This window comes from Haliotis asinina, chromosome 3 (genome assembly GCF_037392515.1).
Source record: "Haliotis asinina isolate JCU_RB_2024 chromosome 3, JCU_Hal_asi_v2, whole genome shotgun sequence".
NCBI classification, from domain to species: domain Eukaryota; kingdom Metazoa; phylum Mollusca; class Gastropoda; order Lepetellida; family Haliotidae; genus Haliotis; species Haliotis asinina.
This window is the reverse complement of record NC_090282.1, coordinates 87446028-87473368: the sequence shown is the minus strand read 5'-3', so window position 1 is coordinate 87473368 and position 27341 is coordinate 87446028. Positions and strand designations below refer to the sequence as shown.

The following is a 27341-nucleotide window of genomic DNA, read 5'->3' as shown; positions in this document are numbered from 1 at the left end:
CATGCTAGTTAACGATTTGAATGGTGATACCTGATAGCACTCAGCACGTGGCTGTGGATCACGGTAAGAGAAAGTTCTTGGCGTACAATATTACTGGGGATCACTGTATAGGAGAACGTTGTTGGCTTACAGTGTGACGGTGGATCACTGTAAGAAAACGTTCTTGGGGTACAGTGTGACTGGGGATCACTGTAACAGAACGTTCCTGACGTACAGAGTGACTGGGGATCACTGAAAGAGAACGTTCCTGTGTACAGTACGCCACCCGGTGCTTCCACGCCCTTGCGCATGTGCATAGATGTATCTATTTCCTGTTCCGCCTCAGCCATTTGCTCCTCCAGCTTGTCCATTGTTCTGAAACAGGTTTTGGAAAATTGACATGAAAAATATGGCTTCATACAAAATATATTCTTGAGGTTTATACAAATGTCGGTTTCAACACTCAGTGAAATGCGGGCAACATGATGTCCTAAATGTAAGAACGTCATGGACGTACTACGTGTGTGACAACATGAGATTGACGCTATCTCCTATTCATTAGGCGAATACTAGACAATGCGATGTAACGTGTTAGTCACTAAAAACGTTAAAAAGAGTTATTCTCCCAGAAACAATGTGACCTTGATACAATTTCACAGCCTTTTCCAAACGTCCCGCCATTGGTACAGTTGGGATTCTACCTCCGAACAAAACGTAGATAAATTTCTCCGTCAGCGCACGTCAGCCATGTCGCCTCGATCTTTACAGCTGGTATATGTTGAAACCCAGTGTAAATGAAGTGTTTATAAAGTTTCGATTTGTTGGAAAATCAAAATCACAGTTGTGATTCAGGAGAATGAATTAACCCTAGTGATGATGGTCCAAGAATTAACCCCAGTGATGATGGTCCATGAATTAACCCCAGTGATGATGGTCCATGAATTAACCCCAGTGATGATGGTCCATTTCACTTCTTCTCGGTGTATTTTAAAGGTTGTGTATGTGCAGTGAGCAGGATCCTGTCACTTATGGAGCAACATCAGGCTGACAATTGGAACACATCACAACGTTTTAATGACAAGGCAAGCAACAAGTACCTGTAGGGTCCGGTGTCGTCTCCTTCCAGCACAAGATGACGTAAAGGGTGCATAAGCAAACACGGGTGCAGCAAACAAGGACGTACAGATTGTTCGGTGAATGAAAAGTCATTTTAACAGTTATCAATGCAGACATTGATCGTGCTATCAACCAATAAATAAAGCGTTCCACATTCACAAATCTGATCTAGACAACATATTATAATTGACAGATACACTTGTTACACTCCAGTGCTACTTCAGTTACACGTCATACACATCAGGAGGTTTATGAGATTAAGTATCAGACTTATTGGTAATAGAGCGCATTACGTGTGAACTGTATTACAACAAAAGTAATATGATTAACAAAACAACAAAGTGGAATCCCAGTAACGACACTGGTTTCTATAAACAGAACCAGCATCAGCAAAACAGTGACGGCAATACAACATGGCCAACATGTGGCACGCACATTCTCAGGCAGGTAGTCAACAAGTAGTCGTGGAATGGTGAAATATTCATATTCAAACACTCATGTAAACGAAACGTTCGCAAAGCTTGAAGCAAATCACAAGAAACGTTGCCACGGAAACAGAGTGAAAGCGAGCACAAGTGACAGCTCCAGTGTGCACCAAAGGGAGGTTACTCGGGCACCTGAAGAAGGACAAGGGATTCCATAGCCGGGGACGTCCTTGCACACTCGACAACGAGGCTGTCCCATGCCTATATAAATATGACGAACAAATTCGTCGTTTTCCGAAAGCATCCAGGTAGCTCCGACTAGCTTGAGGTTATGTGTTTTTACCAGAGAACTTAGAGAGTAACGGCACCTGAAATGAGAGAGATAACCTGTAAAGAAGTGACAAGTGCGCAAAAAAAAAATACATTTCGGCAGATGGAGAGTCAATGAGCCACCTCGACAGTAACATTTAATACCGTTGTAGGCTGAAATACCGTCATAATGTTGTTATACCAGCATTCGACCAGTGGAGGCAACTATATGTAAGGAACTGGTGTCAGGTTTCTCGATGCCTTTGCGACGTCAGACAGCTCCCTGGGCGGAGGAGTGCACCAGTCACAGTGTAAGCGCGGTGCCGGCAGAGGCAACACCGCATGGAACACATGGCCACAACATCAGGACACAGCGTTACCACAAAGAACAGCTCCGACAGAAAGATAACGTTCCAATATCTGGTAGTACTGTTGCATGGATGAAGGCTCATAAAACAACACTATATGCTCTCTAATTTAAACTGTAAGGCTCATAAAAACAACACTCTATGCTCTCTGCTTTAAACTGTAAGACTCAAAAAAACAACAGTCTGTGCTGTCTGGTTTACTTTGTAAGGCTCATAAAAGCAACACTCTATGCTCTCTGCTTTAAACTGTGAGGCTCATAAAAACAACACTCCATGCTCTCTGGTTTAAACTGTGAGGCTCATAGCAACAACACTCCATGCTCTACTTTAAACTGTAAGGCTCATAGCAACAACACTCTATGTTCTCTGCTTTAAATTGTAAGGCACACAAAAACAACACTCTATGCTCTCTGCTTTAAACTGTAAGGCTCATAAAAACAACAGTCTATGTTCTCTTTAAACTGTAAGGCGTAGACGGGATGAACGATGACCAAGACAATACTTAACATTTTCAATACTTTGTCCAGAATCAGACTTTTAAATGTCCTAATACTGGCCATATGGTGATCTTGAGATGAACACTAAACCACGTCAGGGAGATTTGAAGTTGATCTCTTGTGGAGGATACAGAAAAGGATCCAGGAACCTATACAGACATGTCTGTAATTGCTGTGAACTCAGACTTACCTGCCCTTGAACATCTTGGAGCAGTTAGCCGCGGCGTAGGACGAGACCTCTGACGGCTCCAACTCGTAGCCCTGCTCAAACACCAGGAAGTAGTAGTTGTGGGGCTTCTTGTCAGGAGGAGCCGGTCCGATGTAGCTCTGGACTACCTCGCCGTTATCAACCTGACCGTCACAGATGTTCACAACCAACCAATGAACGAACGGTATTTCTTTGCTGCCGAATTCCGGAAGTGGAACATCGGGGTCAACCACGATCAGTGTGAGGAGTTTGTCTGAAATTATTGATAGCTTTTACAGAACTTCAACAAATACCCAAACTGGTATTGATGAATTGTTTCCAGTATACGACACAAATGTATAGCCTAAGCAACAATTTTGGTGATTATACTATACCCCGGAAGTCCCGTGTGGCGCTGGGGAATGCAGTTGCCATGGAGAGTTCAACTTTAGGAATAACCTCTTGCCGTGCGAACGCAGCTTTCACTTTGGCATTTCCTATTGGATTGAGAATGATCGTTTTTTGTCTGGAAAACAAACGTAGATGGTGAATCTGTGACATTGGCAAATGTGTAGAGAGTGATCATGAAACCAATATACAGCTGATGCATTAAAAATCAATGAGGATTTCTTGCAAACTTTATCACGTGTTGGATAGAATATTGCACTGGGTAGTCAACTGCTATAGACGATGTCACGTGAACGATGAATTACGTCTTTGTGTTAACAAAGCTAACAGCATATCACGTGCACGCGTCACGTGACGACAGGGATCATTACTGTTCATAAGCTACTACAGTGGGACATTTCAAGGCCAGATGACACGCACGTCGTCGTCGTCGTTGCTGCTACTTACGGCAACGTGAAGAAGGAGCAACAGGAGTTGAAGTTGACGGGGGGCGACTGGAAGGTGACGTTCACATAGACATTCATGTCAGGGCGGTACTTCTTCTCACGGGGAATGAACGGTGTTTCCTTCGCCTTGAACGCTGCAATGACACGTGACATCTCCAGATATCTTGTGCACACCTATCACTTATTACAAGGTGTGTTTGTGTGTGTATTTGTCTGTGTGTTTGTATGAGTGTGTGTGCGTGTGTGTGCGTATGCGTGGGCACGTAGGTCTAAGCTTGCGCATGTGTGGGACCAAGAAGCCCCGATCTATTCAGTCCCATCTCCCGACTTACGTGCAAGCATGTGTATACATGTGATCTGGTTGCTGGAAACGATCTGTTTCCATTTGTCAAACTGAATGGACTTTCCCTCAACCGGAGCATATATCGGGAGGCTCGCCTGAACAGGTGCGAGTTCTTGTGCTAAGGAAGCATTGAACATCGGGGTCGATTGCGATCAGTGTTAGGAGTTTAATTATCTGAAGTTATATGGGGCTCCCGTCGCTGGACACAACACCCAAGAGTCCGGGCATCAGGAACCAACACGCTGTAGACATGTGTTCAGCTGATTTACCCTCGCCAATACACTGTTAACATGTGTTCAGCTGATTTACTCTTAAAAATAAACAGAGGTATGTGTTCAGTTGATTTACACTCGCCAATAAACTGTGGTTTGTTTTAAACGACTTACCCTCGTAGATAAACTGTGGGCATGTGTTCATGTAGCCCTTCTTCTTCATGATGTCTGCAGCGTAGGGGTCTCCAACAACCTTCACCCACGACATCGCAACCGGCCCTACAACACACATTCTATTTTAAGTTTGTAAATTCTTGTTGGGAAACAAACTGGGGGGTCTCCAGACGAAGATGTTGTATGGTATAATGCTTGCTATTTATTGGGAGAGAAGGAGCCAAGTTGGGAGAGTATTTACCTGTGAGTATTCTTCTGTGTAAGGAGTATTTACCTGCGGGAGAGGTCATTCATCAAATGCGAAAGGGGTATTCACCAGTGATGGAGCATTACCTGTGAGAGAGAACTGCTGTTTGAGCTCCCGGAAGTCAATGGGGCTGGACCTGTGGAAGAACTTCTGCCTCCAGATGACTGGCATCTTGATGTAGGCCTTCTGCTTGAACAACAGGAACACGTAGGGGTTGACATTCTTCGTGGGGTTCTGGGGTCCCTCATATACCTGTATTGCCTGCACATGTACAAGGAAACCACTTAGCACCTGGATCGCTGCACACCTTGATCACTCACCCCACCGGATTACTGCACCCCCTTATCATTTACACGCCTTGGTTACTGCGCACATTGATCACTTCATCCTTGATAGTAATACACCTAGGTGCCGTTGTTCAAAGCGATTGTAAATCCAATGCAAGTACCACACACCTAAGGTAGTCTTAGGTCTTAGGACTGGTTTGTACAACGGTAACCTAGTTTGCCTGCCCTTGCCTGTTTGTTACAGCACAGGAACTACTTCCTACCATGACTGTAGCTGCAAAGGACCAACGTGTGACCCCTGTTTTATGACCGTGTGATCCCATGTTACGACAACACGTAAATTCAATAGTCTCATGCCAGTTTACTGCATGTATCAAGTGACCACTTTCTATCCTTAAATAAACAGTTGATTCTTAAGATAAAAACGGCTGACTTTGGGTAGTATGAACTGATTAACAGGTTGAATTCACCTGAATTCATCGTGATAACTTTCTCATATAACCTTGGTCATCTCATAGCTTAATGAATATGTTTTTGAAGAAGGCCTTAGCTAGGGCATGGTAAAGAAAGCGATATACACGCGTGCATGTTGCCATGGGTCAGAGAGAGATGAAAGCCGGTTCCGCACTAGCATGGACGCTGCAGTGAGACCTGATGTGGACACCCACCTCTCCCGTCGTGACGTTGGAGCCCCTGATGTTGATGAAGAAACCCTTAATGTTGATATAGCCCGGGTCGAGGATGATGAGGGAGAACATATCCTTCTCCTCCGACTCCCACCAGAAGTAGGGCATGTCCTTCAGCTCATAGGGGGTGTACACCTGGTTGGACAGGGGGTCCACGGAGATCAGCTTGGAGTGCAGGGATCGGAACTCATTGCCACACGCTTCGTACTTGCCTGTACAATAACAACATGTGTTACTTTTGTGCATTCTGTTGTAAAGGTACACATGGGGTGGGTAATAAAAAAAACATTCATTTGCATATAGCTTCATTTCCTGAACACAAGTCAAATCCTGTGGTTATTGTCTCTGCAGTGTTATCGCAGTAAAACTGATTCTATCCCATGTGTGTTTTTGCTAAAAATTGACAGAGGATATTGTTGAGAAGGAAGTTGTGAGGACTGACATCACACGCGGATTAACATAAGGCCCGTTTTATCTGCACCAAATTTCCTAACCATGTAGTCCAAGAGATAGGCAAGTACCATTGCTCTCAGTAATATTATCTTTCATTTATTCGCTATCCTTAATTTAACGCACAGCACAAATGTTTTGGTTTACTTTTTGATTTCATAAATTACAAATAAACTCTATAGATAATGATACACTGGTGTATTCATGAAAGACCAGCCTACTTTGCTGAGACATAAGATCCACCATAACTGGAAGGACGATGAAAGTATTATATCAGTCGACTACCTGCATGGTTGAGCCATTGTATTCATGTAAATGACTATCCTGTCTGGCTGCGCTAAGAATGTGATCAAGTATAAACCCATCTTATCTGGCTGAGTTATGGATGTGATCATGTATAAACCCACTCTATGTGGCTGAGCGATGAATATGATCGTGTATAAACACACCCTCTCTGGCTGAGATATGAATATGATCATGTTTAAAGCCAACATATCTGGCTGAGCAATAAATGTGATCATGAATAAGCCCAACTACCTGGCTGAGCGATGAAAGTGATCTCCATAAACTTGTCTAGGCTCTTCTTGTCGTAGGCGCCGCGCTGGAAGATCCTTGACACTACACTATCCTCAGAGTAGGGTTTTGGGTTGTAGCAGTCCACGCTGAACTCTGACTTCTCCCCGCACTTGGACACATACTCAGATCCGAACCAGAACGTCTTGATGTTCTCTGCTCGCCGACGTATTGCGCTAAGGCAGGAGGGCAGGTCCCAGGTTCTCCTACTCTCGGAACACAAAGTGTTCTCACTCTTATCTGGAAGAAACACACTCAATCCATAAACACAAAGTGTTCTCACTCTTCTCTGGAAGAAACACACTCAATCCATAAACACAAAGTGTTCTCACTCTTGTCTGGAAGAAACACACTCAATCCATAAACAAAAAGTGTTCTCAATCCATAAACACAAAGTGTTCTCACTCTTGTCTGGAAGAAACACACTCAATCCATAAACACAAAGTGTTCTCACTCTTGTCTGGAAGAAACACACTCAATCCATAAACAAAAAGTGTTCTCACTCTTGTCTGGAAGAAACACACTCAATCCATAAACAAAAAGTGTTCTCAATCCATAAACACAAAGTGTTCTCACTCTTGTCTGGAAGAAACACACTCAATCCATAAACAAAAAGTGTTCTCACTCTTGTCTGGAAGAAACACACTCAGTCCATAAACACAAAGTGTTCTCACTCTTGTCTGGAAGAAACACACTCAGTCCATAAACACAAAGTGTTCTCACTCTTGTCTGGAAGAAACACACTCAATCCATAAACACAAAGATTTTTCACTGACAGATTATTTTTCGTTACAACCTTCTGTTTCATAACATCGAACAAGTTTGAACGGAAACGCTTTGACTATTTATGTCCTAGATAATATTCGTACCGTTGTACAAAATTGGTTGGCCAGTTGTTTTACGTCATGTAACTTTTGACCAATGTTAGCACACGTTAAGTGTTTTACGCCATATATTGATTGTCCAATCATGGCACGTGTCAACTGTTTTACTTCACTTGTGTTGATCAGTTATAGTACGTGTAAGCTCATGTAAAATCTCTCGCTCTGTTAGCGAACAATGCACACCCCCATTATTTCCTTCTCACCTGAGAGATATTGCTGTGTGAGCTGATCCACTCTGTCTTTGATAAAGCTGTTTGACTTCCCCAGTGTTTATAAGAGTGTCTTGATGATATGTTGAGTGGCAGTGTTATTCACTGTAAGATGTAAGGCAGTGTTGCAACTGTTACGTTCAGTAAATGTCATTGGGCTCCCGTATTTAGGCTTGGCGTCAAACGTAATGTGGAAACTACTAGAAGGACACGTATCCTGCATATACGGGACGTTCCGATAGAGATTAATGTAATAGGTATTGGGCATGTGCCTTCTCATCTCACAGTACATCAAGTCCAGCAGTGTGTGAATATCACTGACTTCAACCTGGATAGCCAGCCAAGAGAATATGACCACTGCTGACCGAGGCTAGTTATTTTATCAAACCTGTTCTGATCAGTGGACGTGTTGTATTACTAACACGTACAGGTGAGCAGGACAGGTGTGAACTGTGATGTGACGAGGAGGTAATCTAGCAGGCTGCACCGCACGACACTGTCTTCACCTATCCCATTGACAAAGTGCACTAGGTGAGCAGCAGCATCTCCGGCACTGCTGCGACATCACGGACGGCAGGAGGAAGCACTGCAGCTCAGTGTTTCTTCCGCTGACACATACACAGTTCTCCATCCTACTGACTTCAGTCTGCCTGAGTTCATTCATATCCTCACTAATCACTGTATATATGTTATTGTCTTCAAGATATCCCCACGAACAGATGAACAGAGCGGGATATACATGGACTCCATAATGATATCCAGTAGAGAACAAATATATATATACAATGAATATATGTATAACAACACCATTTATTTCGTGGTTGTGACATTTCGATACATCTTTACCGTCAAGAAACAACAGTACGAGAATTTGTATCAAAACGTGTCACTCCCAGAGCAGACAAAATTAGTTGGTATCCTTGACGTTTGTTCTGTATTGTACTTTCCAGCATCTAAAAAGCCACTCAAACAATCAATGATATCCCTCTAGGTTTCCAACCTCAGATGTAACAAGAAGACATGTGGTAAGTAGCGCGACCACTGCACGTGTACTTTCAACACGGGATTGTCATCAATAAGTGCAGCCGTTCTGTCTTCAAAGTTTGTCATGTATTGAGCTATGCTCGTACAGAATTCATGAATACCCCAAGGTAGGCGCTCCACCTGTAGGTACACCATCTTGGTTTCCTCACACTCTGCGCTTCCGGTTGAAGCTTACATACGTGTATACAGCTGCCATGCCGTTATGGATATGGTGTTTAACGCAGCTCATTCACTCATACGCAGATCAGGGCAGGACATACCATTGCGGCGTGTCGAAAGGTGATATTATTAAGGTGTAGTTCTAGTATTCGACAGCATGTAATGATGAAAACAGTTCGAAACACGGACACAAGGGATATGCTGATCAACACGAGTCTATTCTTTGAAGATGATCAGATGGCCTGAACAGATTATCAAACAAACACCAGCATCTAATCACGCCTATCCTCTCGTTTGTTAAGCGTGAACAGAGCGCGAACTTTGACATATCGTAACATCTCGTGAACTCTCAACACTTTTCCTCTGATCTCGTTCAAGCCACTTTCTCCAGCCTTTCCTCCCGGTATAATTAGTCAGGCGGTCGGGACCGACATATGGAGCGCTTGTCACGCGCAAACATTGACTTTAATTTACGGTGTTTAAGTGACAAAGATTCCTCACAGATTGGCCATGTGGAGTGATGTTCAAGTAATTACCTTGTTTTCCCGTCGAGTGGCCGAGCATGGTAGATACCCGAGGTCGTATCGTACCATGAATCATTTTATAAACATTTAAAGGAACAGTTTAAAAAGCCGGACGGTTCTTTGTTACCAGCAAACATTCAAACGTGATGCGGAAATAGCACAGGAGCCACGAGAGCTCGCGTTATACCCTTCACTAGATACCCGGCGTCAACGTTACGACAACTACATCAACAGGACTGGGAGTTTGAGTTGGAATAAGCATCTTGCTAGTTCTTTACTGCAGGCCAGTGAAGGTTTTATTTTGTGTAATAAAGTAACATGAAATGTTAAACCAATGAGATGTTTGACTCAAAGGTTGTTCCTATCCTTTTATATGGGACTGAAGTATGGGGACTAGATAATATTGAGGAAATAGAATCAGTTATTCTTAAAAGTTAATCCTTCTACGCCGACCACTGCGTTCGCGTTGAGTGTGGAAGATATTACCTCTATATTTAAGCAGGGTTTAACAAATCCCAACGCCCGACGCCCGGGACAAGTCAGTTTATATTTCGTGCAATCCAATAAGGGCGTCTTACTTGTCCGTTGGCTGTTACATAATCTCTGCTTATGGTTTCAATCTGAAAAAAAACTCAGTTCTCTTTTCATTCGGCTCAAAAGGTGTATAATAGAGTAGAGTCATCCTCCTTTGCCATTTACCACTTCTCGATAAACAGTCCAATAAATATTATGTTGAGTTAGTCTTTCATAATTACATCATTATGATTATGTCATAAAAACCAGGGCAAGTGGACAATTAGCCAGACCAGGTGACTTTCTTAAAGTTACTTGTGCTGGCAAGTGCGTCTAATAAAATTTGAACCTCTGACTTCAGTTTTCAAACGTTGTTTGACACAATGGTGTAAACTTTTGAATACGTCGTATTCGCACTTTCCTAGGAAAGGGTATAATATATATGATGTATCTCGAGGCTTCTCGTGGGAAGACTGACTGGGAATCACAAAATAAATCCTTGCTTTATCCTTATGGTTTTGGCTATATCTGGGAAGTCCAAAGTGTAGATTTCCCTGTCTCTTTTCTGGCAGAATTTGAATCTAGATTTAAAGCGATTTTCGAACAGAATCGGCATTCTGCTCTTGAAAATAACCATAAGATGTGTTTGTATTCTCGATTCAAGACTGCTGTCATTGTTGAGCCTCATTTACAACCACTAAACCTTGATACGTCTAGAACAACTTCGGTGCGTTTCCGTTGTAGTTCTCATTCTTTTAACATGCAGGTCTCATAATATTCCATGAAATGGAAGGGTCTATAAACTCTACAATAATGGTAATGTCGAAAATGAATTTAGTGTTGTACTTGTATGTAACACGTACGGTGATCTTAGAAAACAGTTTATGCCACATACATATTTCATAAACGCTACAATCAATAAGTTTAACCCCTTATTGTCCAATACTTATGCTGAGATTATGAAACGTGCAACAATATCTCTACTATCTGCCAGCGAATATGGAAACTCTGTGGCCTATGGTGTGTTCCATGGCCTATGGTGTGTCCCATGGCCTATGATGTGTCCCATGGCCTATGGTGTGTCCCATGGCCTATGGTGTGTCCCATGGCCTATGGTGTGTCCCATGGCCTATGCTAATGTTGAAATAATGAAACGTGCTGTAATGTTTGTACTATGTGCGAGCGAATACTGAAACTGTTGATCAATGATGTATATTTACTAACGATAAAATTATGAAACATGTTGCACAGATCGTACTATGTGTGAGGAAATAAACTGTGGACAGGCTATCAATGCATCATGGGCCGATGGCCTACAGTTCAGTAGTAGCTGAAGTGATGGTGATCTGGCAAATGGGGAGGTGGGGAGACTGATTCTTCCGTACGTAGGAACGTTTGTACAGTTTTATAAGCCATCACTGAGCTATGTACAGAGGTCGCGTTACAGGTCTAGAACTATGATTTCAGCACATTCACACGGAACAGTACTAAACACAAGTTTTCACAACCAGCTCTCTCCACAAAAATATAAATAAACGAAACCAATCTTCATGCTTAGTCTGATATACTTTTAGAGAATTTTCAGTCAGGATACGTATAAATAATATTACAACTGAAGACACAGCATGTATAACAGAACATCTATATAACATCATTATGTGCATAAAACATAGAGTATCTACAAAAGTATCGTTGATCCTAGGAAAGGCGTCACCACCATACATTGTTCAAATATTGCCAAATGCTGCGGAAATCTCAATTATTGTAATCCTGTGATCATCACTCGTTTTCGAATATTCTGCAGTTTTGGTGGAATGTAACTTTGAATAGAATAGACAGTGGACAGAGAGAACACAACACAGCGCGGGTGTCATGAGGACGGTCCCGTAAAAGGAAGGGGGTCAAGCAGGTGTCAGGAGGGTGGTCCCCTAAAAAGGAGGGTGTCAAGCGGGTGTCAAGGAGGTGGTCCCCTAAGAGGGAGAGGGTCAAGCAGGGGTTCCAAGTGAGGATGCAGGTCTTCCACTGAGAAGTTGATCGACGCAGGTGGGTATCAAGCGGGTGGTAGAGGGTGGAGATACACATGTGTTCCTCTAAGAAGTAGGATTATGTAGGTGGGTGTCAAGCGGGTGGTAGAGGGTGGAGATACACATGTGTTCCTCTAAGAAGTAGGATTATGTAGGTGGGTGTCAAGCGGGTGGTAGAGGGTGGAGATACACATGTGTTCCTCTAAGAAGTAGGATTATGTAGGTGGGTGTCAAGCGGGTGGTAGAGGGTGGAGATACACATGTGTTCCTCTAAGAAGTAGGATTATGTAGGTGGGTGTCAAGCGGGTGGTAGAGGGTGGAGATACACATGTGTTCCTCTAAGAAGTAGGATTATGTAGGTGGGTGTCAAGCGGGTGGTAGAGGGTGGAGATACACATGTGTTCCTCTAAGAAGTAGGATTATGTAGGTGGGTGTCAAGCGGGTGGTAGAGGGTGGAGATACACATGTGTTCCTCTAAGAAGTAGGATTATGTAGGTGGGTGTCAAGCGGGTGGTAGAGGGTGGAGATACACATGTGTTCCTCTAAGAAGTAGGATTATGTAGGTGGGTATCAAGCGGGTGGTAGAGGGTGGAGATACACATGTGTTCCTCTAAGAAGTAGGATTATGTAGGTGGGTGTCAAGCGGGTGGTAGAGGGTGGAGATACACATGTGTTCCTCTAAGAAGTAGGATTATGTAGGTGGGTGTCAAGCGGGTGGTAGAGGGTGGAGATACACATGTGTTCCTCTAAGAAGTAGGATTATGTAGGTGGGTATCAAGCGGGTGGTAGAGGGTGGAGATACACATGTGTTCCTCTAAGAAGTAGGATTATGTAGGTGGGTATCAAGCGGGTGGTAGAGGGTGGAGATACACATGTGTTCCTCTAAGAAGTAGGATTATGTAGGTGGGTGTCAAGCGGGTGGTAGAGGGTGGAGATACACATGTGTTCCTCTAAGAAGTAGGATTATGTAGGTGGGTGTCAAGCGGGTGGTAGAGGGTGGAGATACACATGTGTTCCTCTAAGAAGTAGGATTATGTAGGTGGGTATCAAGCGGGTGGTAGAGGGTGGAGATACACATGTGTTCCTCTAAGAAGTAGGATTATGTAGGTGGGTGTCAAGCGGGTGGTAGAGGGTGGAGATACACATGTGTTCCTCTAAGAAGTAGGATTATGTAGGTGGGTGTCAAGCGGGTGGTAGAGGGTGGAGATACACATGTGTTCCTCTAAGAAGTAGGATTATGTAGGTGGGTATCAAGCGGGTGGTAGAGGGTGGAGATACACATGTGTTCCTCTAAGAAGTAGGATTATGTAGGTGGGTGTCAAGCGGGTGGTAGAGGGTGGAGATACACATGTGTTCCTCTAAGAAGTAGGATTATGTAGGTGGGTGTCAAGCGGGTGGTAGAGGGTGGAGATACACATGTGTTCCTCTAAGAAGTAGGATTATGTAGGTGGGTTTCAAGCGGGTGGTAGAGGGTGGAGATACACATGTGTTCCTCTAAGAAGTAGGATTATGTAGGTGGGTGTCAAGCGGGTGGTAGAGGGTGGAGATACACATGTGTTCCTCTAAGAAGTAGGATTATGTAGGTGGGTGTCAAGCGGGTGGTAGAGGGTGGAGATACACATGTGTTCCTCTAAGAAGTAGGATTATGTAGGTGGGTGTCAAGCGGGTGGTAGAGGGTGGAGATACACATGTGTTCCTCTAAGAAGTAGGATTATGTAGGTGGGTATCAAGCGGGTGGTAGAGGGTGGAGATACACATGTGTTCCTCTAAGAAGTAGGATTATGTAGGTGGGTGTCAAGCGGGTGGTAGAGGGTGGAGATACACATGTGTTCCTCTAAGAAGTAGGATTATGTAGGTGGGTGTCAAGCGGGTGGTAGAGGGTGGAGATACACATGTGTTCCTCTAAGAAGTAGGATTATGTAGGTGGGTGTCAAGCGGGTGGTAGAGGGTGGAGATACACATGTGTTCCTCTAAGAAGTAGGATTATGTAGGTGGGTGTCAAGCGGGTGGTAGAGGGTGTAGGTAAACAAGTGTTCAACTAAGACGGTATATGCAGACGTTACTAAGGGGATTTCACGAGGAAGTCGTCCCGAGACAACGTACAGGTGAAACACAGATTGCCTCACAGGACCGAACGGACCACAGTTGTTTACTGTTAGTGGTGACATTACCACCATTGGCCCCTGTGAAGTGATTTTCTCACTGACCAGCCTTGACCAGCAGGAAATACCGAACCGACCTTGACCTTACACAGAAACACGAAACCCAAACACGAGCTGTGGGGTTATGTATAGTGGTCATTAAAGGACAAGGTTTGGTTACAGGCCGACCAGTCAGAGACCCACCCGGTCAAAGGTGAATGTTCCGTCTGTGAACATAATATATGGACATGCTCCGAAACAATGAAAGTTTTTCAACAATTAACATCCAACACACTCCACCGTGAGTAACCGATACATTTACACCCCACTGCGAGTCACCGACACATTTACGCCCCACCGTGAGTCACTGATACATTTACACCCCACCATGAGTCACTGATACATTTACACCCCACCATGAGTCACTGATACATTTACACCCCATCGTGAGTCACTGATACATTTGCACCCCACCGTGAGTCACTGATACATTTACACCCCACCATGAGTCACTGATACATTTACACCCCATCGTGAGTCACTGATACATATACAGCTCACCGTGAGTCACTGATACATTTACACCCCACCATGAGTCACTGATACATTTACACCCCATCGTGAGTCACTGATACATATACAGCTCACCGTGAGTCACTGATACATTTACACCCCACCATGAGTCACTGATACATTTACACCCCATCGTGAGTCATTGATACATTTATAGCTCACCGTGAGTCACTGATACATTTACACCCCACCGTGAGTCATTGATACATTTGCACCCCACCGTGAGTCACTGATACATTTACACCTTACGGTGAGTCACTGAAACATTTACACCCCATCGTAAGTCACAACACGTTTACACCCCATCGTGAGTCACTGATACATTTACACCCCACAGTCAGTCACTGATGCATTTACACCCCACCGCGAGTCATTGATACATTTACACCCCATCGTGAGTCATTGATACATTTACACCCCATCGTGAGTCATTGATACATATACACCACGCTTTGAGTCACCGACACATTTACACCCCACCTTGAGTCACTGATACATTTACACCCCATCATGAGTCACTGATACATTTACACCCCGCTGTGAGTCACTGATGCATTTACATCCTACAGTGAGTCACTGATACATTTACACCCTACAGTGAGTCACCGATACATTTACACCCTACACTTAGTCAGTGTATATAAGTCCCGGCTGCTGAGACGGTAACCACAGTCACTACCAGCTGAGTTGAATCACACCCAACATCAGGCTAAGTTATGTGATTCACGTTTGATTGGAGTTTAAATTTATTTTAATGCAATTATTTTGCAGACATACGTAAATCATTGTTAAAGGAACCTTATTGTTCCTTGTCGAATTTGAATAAGTGAACGTATTTCAAGTAAAATATCTACCCTTAAATATGTCATAAAGATTGTTTGTAAACACTTTAATTGATGTATTATTGGGGCATGGTGAGCATGGTGGGCGTGGTGGGCGTGGTGGGCGAGCTGGCTAAGGCGCCAGGCTAGTGATCCAGCGAGGTTGAGGTGCCGGGGTCGAGCCAGCCTGTGACCGGGTGTAAAAAACCTTGGAGTCAACTTTGTGTGCAGACACTTACAGTGTTGTCACATCCCCAAGTGTACAGTACACAGCGCTGTGCGCTTAAAAGAACCCACGAATGCGTTGGTATATGACCAGATGATGTGCTGTTGAGATTGACATCCAGTGACCGAGGGATAAATACCAACGCCTTGAGCATGCACTAGTGCGTGGATATGTGCGCTATCTATCTCTCTATCTCTCTATCTTATTCAGTCATCTCGTTGTTCATTTTGTACATACTCTTGTGTTATAATCATGCGCCGTACCACCATGCAAATTGCGATAAACAAGCGGTGATGTTTCATGTCTCTCGTTAGGAATAATATTCGATGTGTTGAGCTAAATAATCATCCCTGCAATTAAAGCAATATGCATCCGTGTCATACAATTAATAAACCCAGGGTGCCTCTTGTCATGTCTCTGTGAGTCTGTGTCACACAATTAATAAACCCAGGGTGCCTCTTGTCATGTCTCTGTGAGTCTGCTGTCACACAATTAATAAACCCAGGGTGCCTCTTGTCATGTCTCTGTGAGTCTGCTGTCACACAATTAATAAACCCAGGGTGCTTCTTGTCATGTCTCTGTGAGTCTGCTGTCACACAATTAATAAACCCAGGGTGCCTCTTGTCATGTCTCTGTGAGTCTGCTGTCACACAATTAATAAACCCAGGGTGCCTCTTGTCATGTCTCTGTGAGTCTGCTGTCACACAATTAATAAACCCAGGGTGCCTCTTGTCATGTCTCTGTGAGTCTGCTGTCACACAATTAATAAACCCAGGGTGCCTCTTGTCATGTCTCTGTGAGTCTGCTGTCACACAATTAATAAACCCAGGGTGCCTCTTGTCATGTCTCTGTGAGTCTGCTGTCACACAATTAATAAACCCAGGGTGCCTCTTGTCATGTCTCTGTGAGTCTGCTGTCACACAATTAATAAACCCAGGGTGCCTCTTGTCATGTCTCTGTGAGTCTGCTGTCACACAATTAATAAACCCAGGGTGCCTCTTGCCATGTCTCTATGAGTCTGCTGTCACACAATTAATAAACAGAAGGTGCCTCTTGTCACGTCTCTGTGAGTCTGCTGTCACACAGTGAATAATCACAGGGTGCCTGCTGTCACGTGTCTGTCTCGCACAATGAATACGTTCAGGGCTCCTGGTCTCAGGAGTCTGTGTCACACAATGAATAAGCCCAAGGTGCCTTCTGTCATGTGTCTTTGTCATACAATGAATAAGCACAGAGTGCCTTCTGTCATGTGCCTGTGTGCCTGTGCCTCACAATTAATAAATCCAGGGTGTCTTCTGCCATGTGTCTGTGTCACTAAATGAATAAGGCCAGGGTGCCTGCTGCCATGTGCCTGTGTCACATAATGAATGTGCGCAGAGTGTCTGCAGTCACGTGTCTCTGTGTGTGGGTGTGTAACACGCAATGAGTATTCCTCGATTGCCTGGTGTCATGTGTCTGTGGGGTGCATTGGATGTGGAATGACATGAAGCTAATTTACAAAGGAATTGGACTACACGTGCACGTACTGAAGATCATCCTCCCCCCCCCCCCCCTCCACACATACACACACACACACTCCACCCACACCCACCACCACCCCTCTTCCCTCCCGACATATAAATATTGCAATGTCCGCCGACAGTTCAAAGTCAATGCCAGCTTCTGTGTACGGAGATAGAAACCGTCTATTTTTAAAATCGATTCAACATATTTATATTTTACGCATGGTATTGTCCTCATCGCACACGTGCAGTTTGTGTTGGCAATGTAAACGACGCAGATACGACGTCTGGTTAACAGTATTAACAGGCTACACAGATGCGTGTCAATACCGCGGCACATGCTGGTCGTGGCGGGAGCGGGTATCTGTATTGACTGCGGTCAAATACTCCTTTCAGTAATTGCTTCAGTCAACTCGTGTCTTGCCTTGGAATTGATAATGATAGATTCCCCTCATAATGTTTGGGGTCAAGTTCAAATCAACTGAAAAGAGTTTGAATGAACCCGAACAGCCTTCTTACAAACTCAAGCCCGCTGTCCATATAAGCTGCTCCAGGAAGCTGTTTCCACACGCAGGAACACACGGGTAACTGGTCCTTGAATGGTATTTACAGTGATACACATGAGAATGAGGTGTTTTATGGATGTCAACTTCTTCATAACGAGCAACGCGACGTTTCGGAGTATATCCTTACTCCTACATTCACCCGAGGAAAGGTGTAAGGAATAAGGATAAACGTCTAAACGGTGTGTTCCTCATTATGAAGAAGTTGACATACATAGACACTTCTTCTGGATACTCGGCGTCTAAGAGCAGCGCTCTTTATTGTCATACTGTTAAATGTATTTTGGATTTAAGCAACGCTCTTTATTGTCATATTGTTAAATGTACTTTGGATTTAAGCAACGTTCTTTACTGTCATACTGTTAAATGTACATTGGATTTAAGCAAAACTCTTTATTGTCATACTGTTAAATGTATATTGGATTTAAGCAACGCTTTTTATTGTCATACTTTTAAATGTACTTTGGATTTAAGCAACGCTCTTTATTGTCATATTGTTAAATGTACTTTGGATTTAAGCAACGCTTTTTATTGTCATACTGTTAAGCGCGTAATGGATTCAAGCAAAGTTTTATATCGTTTAATAATGTTAAGTGTAAACTGGCAAGAGAGATGCTGAAGGGAAATGAAGGTTGCAGACAGTGATGGGGAAGTCACACTTCGACAGACAGTGATGGGAAAGTCACACTTCGGCAGACAGTGATGGGAAGGTCACACTTCGGCAGACAGTGATGGGAAGGTCACATTTCGGCAGACAGTGATGGAATGGTAAAGCCCCCGGACACAGTGAGGAGATGGTCATATCTCGCCAGAGGCTGAAGGGAAGGTCACAACACGGCAGACAATGATGGAAAGGTTATATGTCGGCAGACAGTGATGGAATGGTAAAGCCCCCGGACACAGTGAGGAGCTGGTCATATCTCGCCAGAGGTTGAAGGGAAGGTCACAACACGGCAGACAATGATGGAAAGGTTATATGTCGGCAGACAGTGATGAGGACACAGCAGGACATACACTAGGCACTGACAGCTGTAATTGTGGAAATACTGTCATGCATGAAATCAGAGTACAGTGGAAGCTGTCTAAACCGGCACTCACAGGGACTGAAGAAATAATCCAGTTTTGACAATGTGCTGGATTATAGAGCTGATGATATATGTACAAGCCATGGATGGGACTGAGATTATATGCCAGTTTTGACAACTTGCCGGATTGGGCAGGTGCCGGTTTTGACAGTTTCCACTTTACTAAAATCCCAATAACAGACAATCTGCCATTGTTGTTTTTCTCCCACGGGTTAATCATACAGTGTACAGTTGTTGATCACAGGCCTGTGTGCACGTGTATATAACACTCCTGTTCAGACACGATGTCTCATGAACATAATTATCATATATACCTATTATCATATATACCAGCCTTAAAGGTCACATGCAGCGTAAAATAAAACTTTGCAGAAGTAAATAATCTAGTCGTTACGTAAGAAAGCTCAATGTCTGGTTTATTGACACCTATATGTCTGCCTGCCTGTCTGCTAATGACAATATACACAGCTTCAGTCATTGACCACATGCAATTTTAACTTAACACCTATCAGGCTATACGCCATAAACAAAATAAATTGATTTATGACTCGTGCACCCAAGTCCTGTCTCTGCCACATTATGTAATTAGGCAGGTGTGATACTTGTACACATGACATGTTTTTATGTCTGTGGCTTGCAAACAAACTACAGCCATTTTTCTCGGATGACTGGATCTGATGGAAACTGATGCAAACTCTTGTCAGTTACAAGTCCTACTTTGTACTTGGAGGAATGACAGTTTCCAGCCACACAGTAGTTCACCATCTCTACTGAGATGAGTTTTGATTGGATCGAACGCAAATTCAGAGAACATGTATTTACAAAACCCAACATCTCTATATACATTCTTTGTGGATAACAACTTCTTCTAGTGTATATGATTTTGTTTGACAACGGTATATGAATCCATACTGAAACGACGCATCAAGTACAATAAAAGAAGTTGTTACCCATAAAGAATCTTACTTTCTTGTGACTCGCCATACTTCTAAAATGCCCATCAAACAGATCATCTTTCTCTACACACAATGAACCTTCAGAGTATCAGCAAATGAACCAGCCAGTCGGAAGCCGTCGGTACACTTGAGTGCACAGACACCCGCTATGACTGGGTTCAGTCTCCCTAGGGCTTCGTTTCGAGGAAAGTAAGCCCAAGTACAAAATATTACACTTTTGAATCGCGATTGTACGCTTATAATTTTGTTTATTTGTTTTTTCACAAGCAGCAATGTATATCAAATGTCATGAATAAGTGATAATGGTGTTTTAATTGTGTTTGATTTTTTGGTTGCATGTGACCTTGAAGCTGCTATCCACCTGCTTGACAATACCCGAGTGTATGTATGCCTTAAGACAGTGGTCCTAGCGGTGTCTGGTCAAGACTAGAAGGATCTAGATCTTCGCTTTCTGCACTAGATATCAACTGTGAACTATTTGACATTTTGTCAGTATACCGGCGTTTTTTTGTTGATATTCTCTGATATACACTGGAGTGGTTATTTGTGATTGATATTCTCTGATATACACTGGAGTGGTTATTTGTGATTGATATTCTCTGATATACACTGGAGTGGTTATTTGTGATTGATATTCTCTGATATACACTGGAGTGGTTATTTGTGATTGATATTCTCTGATATACACTGGAGTGGTTATTTGTGATTGATATTCTCTGATATACACTGGAGTGGTTATTTGTGATTGATATTCTCTGATATACACTGGAGTGGTTATTTGTGATTGATATTCTCTGATATACACTGGAGTGGTTATTTGTGATTGCGGCGACGTTCAGCTTTACCCCAACAATCAATGCGCCCAGTCAGCGTCTTCATGTGTTACTCCACCGTCTGCCACAACCACAACATCTGCTTCGATCAAACACACTACCATAATGCGTTTTCTCTATAGAAACACTGTCATAATATTTATAAATAGTTTCAGATATTTTGTGAGCTTTTAAAAAGTTGTGCTTATAAACTGTTAATGTCACCGCAGTTGAGAATGATTGCGGTTAAATAGCTATTGTTATTTACGTGAAATGTTTGTCTTTCAGCACGCATTGTATGCTAACGTGTTGTTGTTGATGCATGTTTTTAATTTTCCATGCTTCACGTGTTATGCTTCCAATGTTATTCAAATGTTTTGATACCGGTTCTGTAAATGGTCATTCAACCTGAGAGCTCCCCAATTCCGTATGATATTCAGTAGACCCAGGGTTTAATACACAACAATCAGGACAGAGGCATGGAAGTCACTTTTTAACAAATATATACCTGTCACAGCAAAACCACGTGTGTCCTGCAATGACGATTACATTTTGTAAATTAGGTTCTGAAACACATACATGCATTGTCATCCTGAAAGTAGACTTATAACTATTACATACGTAAGACAAGGAACCCAGTACAGTGTGAATAATCACCAAATTTAAATTTTCACACATAAGTCACAATTTTAGTGAAAACGTGTCACATGAACTAACAAGAGCAATCCTTCCGGTGGATGTGAAAACACAACTAGAGTAAAGAAAGTCTGGGAAGTGGAACGAGTTACGGAAGACTTGGTTTTTATCAAGTTGAGCGTCCGTATTTCCTTCTTGTCAGCGGGCGGTAAGCCTGATGTACCGATCGTAGATCGTCTTATGTATGCAAAAAAATGACAGTCTTATCACTCTAGCCATAACTACCTTGCATAACACGGCTGTGGGAATACAAATGCCCAACGCCTCCACATGATCACAAAAGCACCTGCTACAAGCAGCAGTCTAGATACCAGTCCAACTAATCACAGCCACGTTGTCTGATTATTTATTGTTAATGATGATGCCGGGGTTAGCTCAAACTGTGACCCAATTGTTTCACGCATTCCTAGTCCAGCTGGATAGATGGATGACCGGATGGAGAGAAAGTTATCAGTGATCCACATACCCAAATCTGCAGCTGAACATCATGCTAATAAGTATTCAGGCAGAAACCGACTCCTGCGATGAAGACACAGTTGAGCTGGTGCCCTGGGACATGTATCCGTCTACTTCAGTCACCCCCAACTGTTACTTCTCATGTCAGGTTCTGACAGCCTGGATAGGGTTGTACAAAGCCACCCTGGTGCTGAGGTGACGGTACCTGTCGACCTGTCGTACATTAACAGCCACGTGCGACAACATTAGCGCTAAGGTTGTTTTGCACAATGGCATCCTGTACTGCCACCCGTCTACTCCCGTGTACTTCCGTGTGACACCCCATCTACCCGTTTTTGTGTGACGTCACAGAAGAGGCATGTGAAAGGCTTTGCCACCTGAAAGCGTCTATAGCGACATTCTTCATAATGTGTTAACACAGTTCTTGAAGAACGGCTGTCTATAGTTCAACTATGTCACAGACTACACGGTGTTCAACTGTACAATGTGCTGAGTCAAGGTACCAGTCTATCCCCGTCTTCTGGCTGGTGTATGTGTGTCACACCGTGTCTTTACGTTGCTCGCTCGCTCCTCCCCTACTGTTCGCTGTACAAACATCTACAAAGCTGAAACAACTTACGCTCAAATGATAGCCATTTTTCTAATCAAGTTTTTTTTTACATTTTTTTACATTTTTTTGTTCCTTGGAAAATACTTGAAGTTTGCGATCTCCAAAGTATTTTCTAAAAACACCTGTTTGCATTTTGCACAAAATAAGATTAAAGAGCAAGAAACAGGTAAAGGTATGGTAACTAGATTAACTGAAGTAACTAGTTAAACATTAACGGATGCTAGGCGAAATCACAGAAGATAAATATCATCCAATGTTAGGAGAACTCATGTACAAGATATACAGATAACCACAGAATGTATGACAACGATATACTTATGAAACGACAATCAAATGTTTTCTGATATACAGATAACCACAGACAGTACAACAACGATATACTTATGTAACGACAATCAAATGTTTACTGATATACAGATAACCACAGACAGTACAACAACGATATACTTATGTAACGACAATCAAATGTTTACTGATATACAGATAACCACAGACAGTACAACAACGATATACTTATGTAACGACAATCAAATGTTTACTGATATACAGATAACCACAGACAGTACAACAACGATATACTTATGTAACGACAATCAAATGTTTACTGATATACAGATAACCACAGACAGTACAACAACGATATACTTATGTAACGACAATCAAATGTTTACTGATATACAGATAACCACAGACAGTACAACAACGATATACTTATGTAACGACAATCAAATGTTTACTGATATACAGATAACCACAGACTGTATGACAACGATATACTTATGTAACGACAATCAAATGTTTACTGATATACAGATAACCACAGGCAGTACAACAACGATATACTTATGTAACGACAATCAAATGTTTACTGATATACAGATAACCAGGGACTGTATGACAATGAAACAACTGATGATAATGAAAACGATGTGTTTTGGGAAAATAAGGGGGAGGGATAGTGCACTAACTTTGCACAAACATTGATCGGGATTACTACTTTTTTTCACTCAAATTTGAATGCGTGTTTAATAAACAGCTTCATTTCCTGAAATATGCCCCTATATTTGAGAGGCGTAATTACACAAGTGGGAAATTGTCAACATTTCGTTTTTTCATAGCATGCGTGTTTACCAGGGGTCATGATGAGCGCACTGACCAGTCGCGCGGGTGTATGCATGATGTGTAGGTAGTTGAGATATATTTGGGTTATCTCCCCTACTTGCATAAAGAACAACGTGGTTTGACGCGCGTAATGGTTCTCGTCATATATATTGAAAACGTTCGAATCATACCTTGAATATGTTTCCTCACCAATGTCGATAAATTTGACAGTCTAACAAAAAAGACTGTCATCTTTACACAGAGACCCTCGTTCATCATGCGAGGATAATAGCTGCAGACACAGTTGGGGGCGCTGAACACAATGGGATGAAGGGAAATGAACCATGGAGAATGGAAGGAGCATGTTAAACAATGTAGAGGGTGTACTGACGCAGGGATAACAGTTTGTCCATTGTCTATGTATATCACTCACTCACGCCAAGACGGTGCGGACATTGATACTTCATTCCGTCGGAGACAGGACAGTTCACAGTTTAACATGCCCTTGTTCCAACTCTAACCAACCGGGCCATTTTGTCACAGCGCAGTTAAAACGAACTGAAACACCACTCACGCACTCAAACACGCACACACGCACTCACGCATAAACTCACTCACGCATTCAAACAGCACAGCAGACAGCTAGACGAGACGGTTTCCACAGCACTAACAGAAACTTCTACGCAGAGGAATATAACATAATTCCAACTAAGTGGTCTACAAACATTTGAATGTTTTGAAGTCTTTGATAAAGCAGTTTGCAACAGCAAGTTCACTGCCACTATAGAGGTTATATAGTGACCCACTTAATGCCCACATATCAAACTACATGAAGCCGTCAGTCAAAACCTCTCGATATTAAATTGTATAAAATGTTCACTACAGACAGCCTCCTTATTTTGCCGTCTTTATTTAATCCCAACTGAAGGAATTGCTTAACGCCTCACAATGCGATCTTATGCCGTAACAAGCTTACCTCCGCATCAAAGCAAGTCCACATGCCGCAGGCCGAGCACGTTTCGTTGTTTTCATCAGGTAAGGTTTATATATCGGAAGTGTTTGTGCTGGACAGGGGAAGGCGCGGAGGTCAGGGCAAGCGACTGTACTACACATGAGACCTGGGTTCCAGCTTGTGACTGATTCGGTTACGTCATTAAACAGTAACCCATGATGGAATCACGGGAGATCAGCGAGATAAAACAGAATGCCCGCCATTCACAGACAAACATTAGATATACGGAACTTTACTTATTTATTTCAACAATAATGTTGACTCACACTGGGAAATAGTGTTTAAGTTGTTTCAATCATCACCTTCATGAATCACACGTCGTAGTGCGTTGTGGGAGAGATAGGCGAACACACGCTGTCCAGGTAACACGGTGGAACAAGTCGTGGGAGGGATCTCTTTGTATTGTCTGGGCAACACGGTGGAACAAATCGTGGGAGGGATCTCTTTGTATTGTCTGGGTAACACGGTGGAACAAGTCGTGGGAGGGATCTCTTTGTATTGTCTGGGTAACAGGAACAAGTCGTGGGAGGGATCTCTTTGTGTTGTCTGGGTATCACGGATGGACAAGTCGTGGGAGGGATCTCTGTATATTGTCTGGGTAACACAGGTGGACAAGTCGTGGGAGGGATCTCTGTGTATTGTCTGGGTATCACGGATGGACAAGTCGTGGGAGGGACCTCCTTATGTTGTCTGGGTATCACGTTTGGGCAGCTCGTTGGAGGGATCTCCTGGTACTGTCAGCTGGTAGGGTTTGGGTCAGAGAAGTGCCTTAACCCAGCGACTCCAATTAATGTGCCTACATTCAAAGAAAGAGGGACGACATTGGGAGATATTTAGCAGTGTGCGAGCTGTTTCCATTGATGAATTGTCGATTGCGAAACATTTACACTTTCAGTTCAGATGAACTTTAAAGTGTATGAAGCAATTGTACTTGGGCGGAACTGTTACCTGCAGGTGCACTGACATTTGGAAAGTTCCCGACTCTTGAAATTTGATGTGTAAGTGTCATGATATTTCCTGCCCCGACACATGGAAAGATCTGCAACTATCATGATCTATCTCATCCGACACTTGCAAAGATCCGTAATTATCATGAGTTTCCTCACCCGACACTTGGAACAATCTGCAAATGTCATGGTTTTCCCTGAGAAAAGACTTGGAACAATCTGTAACTATCATGCTCTTCCCTCACGTCATGCATGTTGTGTGGCGATACATACATGTAGGGATTATCTGCTTCTGGATAGCCCCGCCCGACACCTGCAGGGCCCACGATAAACATTCGTAAAAATGTGACGCACATTCTTGTCCTGATTGGCTTCTGTGAAGTAGTGTTTCGGCGACTCAAGTGTGTATAAAAGGTCATGAACCCCTCAGACCCACCATCTGGATGGGTGAGGGACCTCCGTTTAAGGTTGGGGGCTTGGTGTGGTCTGTGGGGTGCTCGGGTGTGGGTGTGGGTGTGGGTGGGTAGAACATGCAGTCATGTGGACAATATAATATGGTTTGATATATCTTACACACATAGTTTATTATTAGATTGTGTAAAATAAGGGAAAAGATAACGTGTACGGGATGGTGACAGCTAAGTACTTGTGTTCGCCCTGATGAAGGGAGTGCGAATAGCAACTTGTGTATCAACATGCTCTTGGGTGACCGGACCGGCTGTTCAGTTGACAAGGATAGATATTTTGATATGTTTAGTCAAGTGTCCACGGTATTCATTTATCCCAAGAGCACCGCTATGTACCATACAAAACAAGCATAAGGATCACGGAGACGGTGGGATGACAGAATTACACGGCGAACACCACCAGTCTTGTGCCTGAACACTCTAACGACTCATTAACACGTGGTAGGGAGGCAGGTCTCCTGGTTATCAGTGACAGTGCAGAGACCAGGTTGTCAGTTATAACTACCAACCAGGAAATGTAAAAGTAAGAATGATCGCAATTTAATATGTAAAACATACCGAACAACAAATGATCTAATCCTTTTTATCACACTTGGTATTTTTTTAACCACAAATGAATAACTTTTGAATGAGGTTAAAGATATACCCAGATCCCACTGACATATGTCCAGAACCCTACATGACTGCACAGTTCGCTGACTACAAAGCGACCTGGACATTAACAAGATGAACCATCTCTGAAAGAAACATATAACAACACATGAACCGGCTTCCTACCTTTGACATAGGAGGTTTTCGCTCCGCTCAGAAGAAACGCTAAACAAAGTTGCCGAAAATGCATCCTTACAGTTCCACACACGAATCCTTCCTAACTCAACACTTACTGCAGCCTTTCCTTGGGTGAGCTTTTGGTTTTATAAACGTACAAGTCACATGACCATGTCACATGACTTGATTGATCCGGAGAAGCTTAAGCACGCAAAGATGTGTATTCTCGAGTTTGAAGAGTGTAAATAACAGCCCATCCAATGGCCGTGCCCCTTGTGCTATACACGTCTTTCTCACTCACAATATTCCCTCAACGTGGATAGGAAATAAAGCATACATTGTTTATCTGTGAGGTTAAGGTCGATGTCTTTTGGTTTCTTATTATCATCAGCACAGGTGTCACTGGAATGAAATGATAACAAAAGTATAACAGACCTTCCCAGATGAAACAATCCATCAGTTAAACAACAGCTAGCTTTCATTTAACAAAGGTCATTATCTTAGTTAAGGTAACGCTGTGTTGAATTCAATGGCAGGTCAC

The 27341-nt window shown here is 43.0% G+C and overlaps 1 protein-coding gene across 1 annotated transcript; it reads right to left on the bottom strand.

The window, feature by feature from the left end:
• Nucleotides 1–8: 8 nt before the first annotated feature.
• Nucleotides 9–26873, bottom strand: LOC137279124 (uncharacterized protein C56G2.4-like). The gene is made up of 9 exons (XM_067811600.1): nt 26810–26873; nt 6672–6947; nt 5667–5896; nt 4798–4972; nt 4465–4569; nt 3737–3869; nt 3277–3407; nt 2885–3155; nt 9–354 (listed from the first exon to the last, which is right to left on the bottom strand). The coding sequence occupies exons 1-9, from the start codon at nt 26871–26873 to the stop codon at nt 9–11; spliced, it is 1731 nt and encodes a 576-aa protein (XP_067667701.1).
• Between the last annotated feature and the right edge of the window lie 468 nt (nt 26874–27341).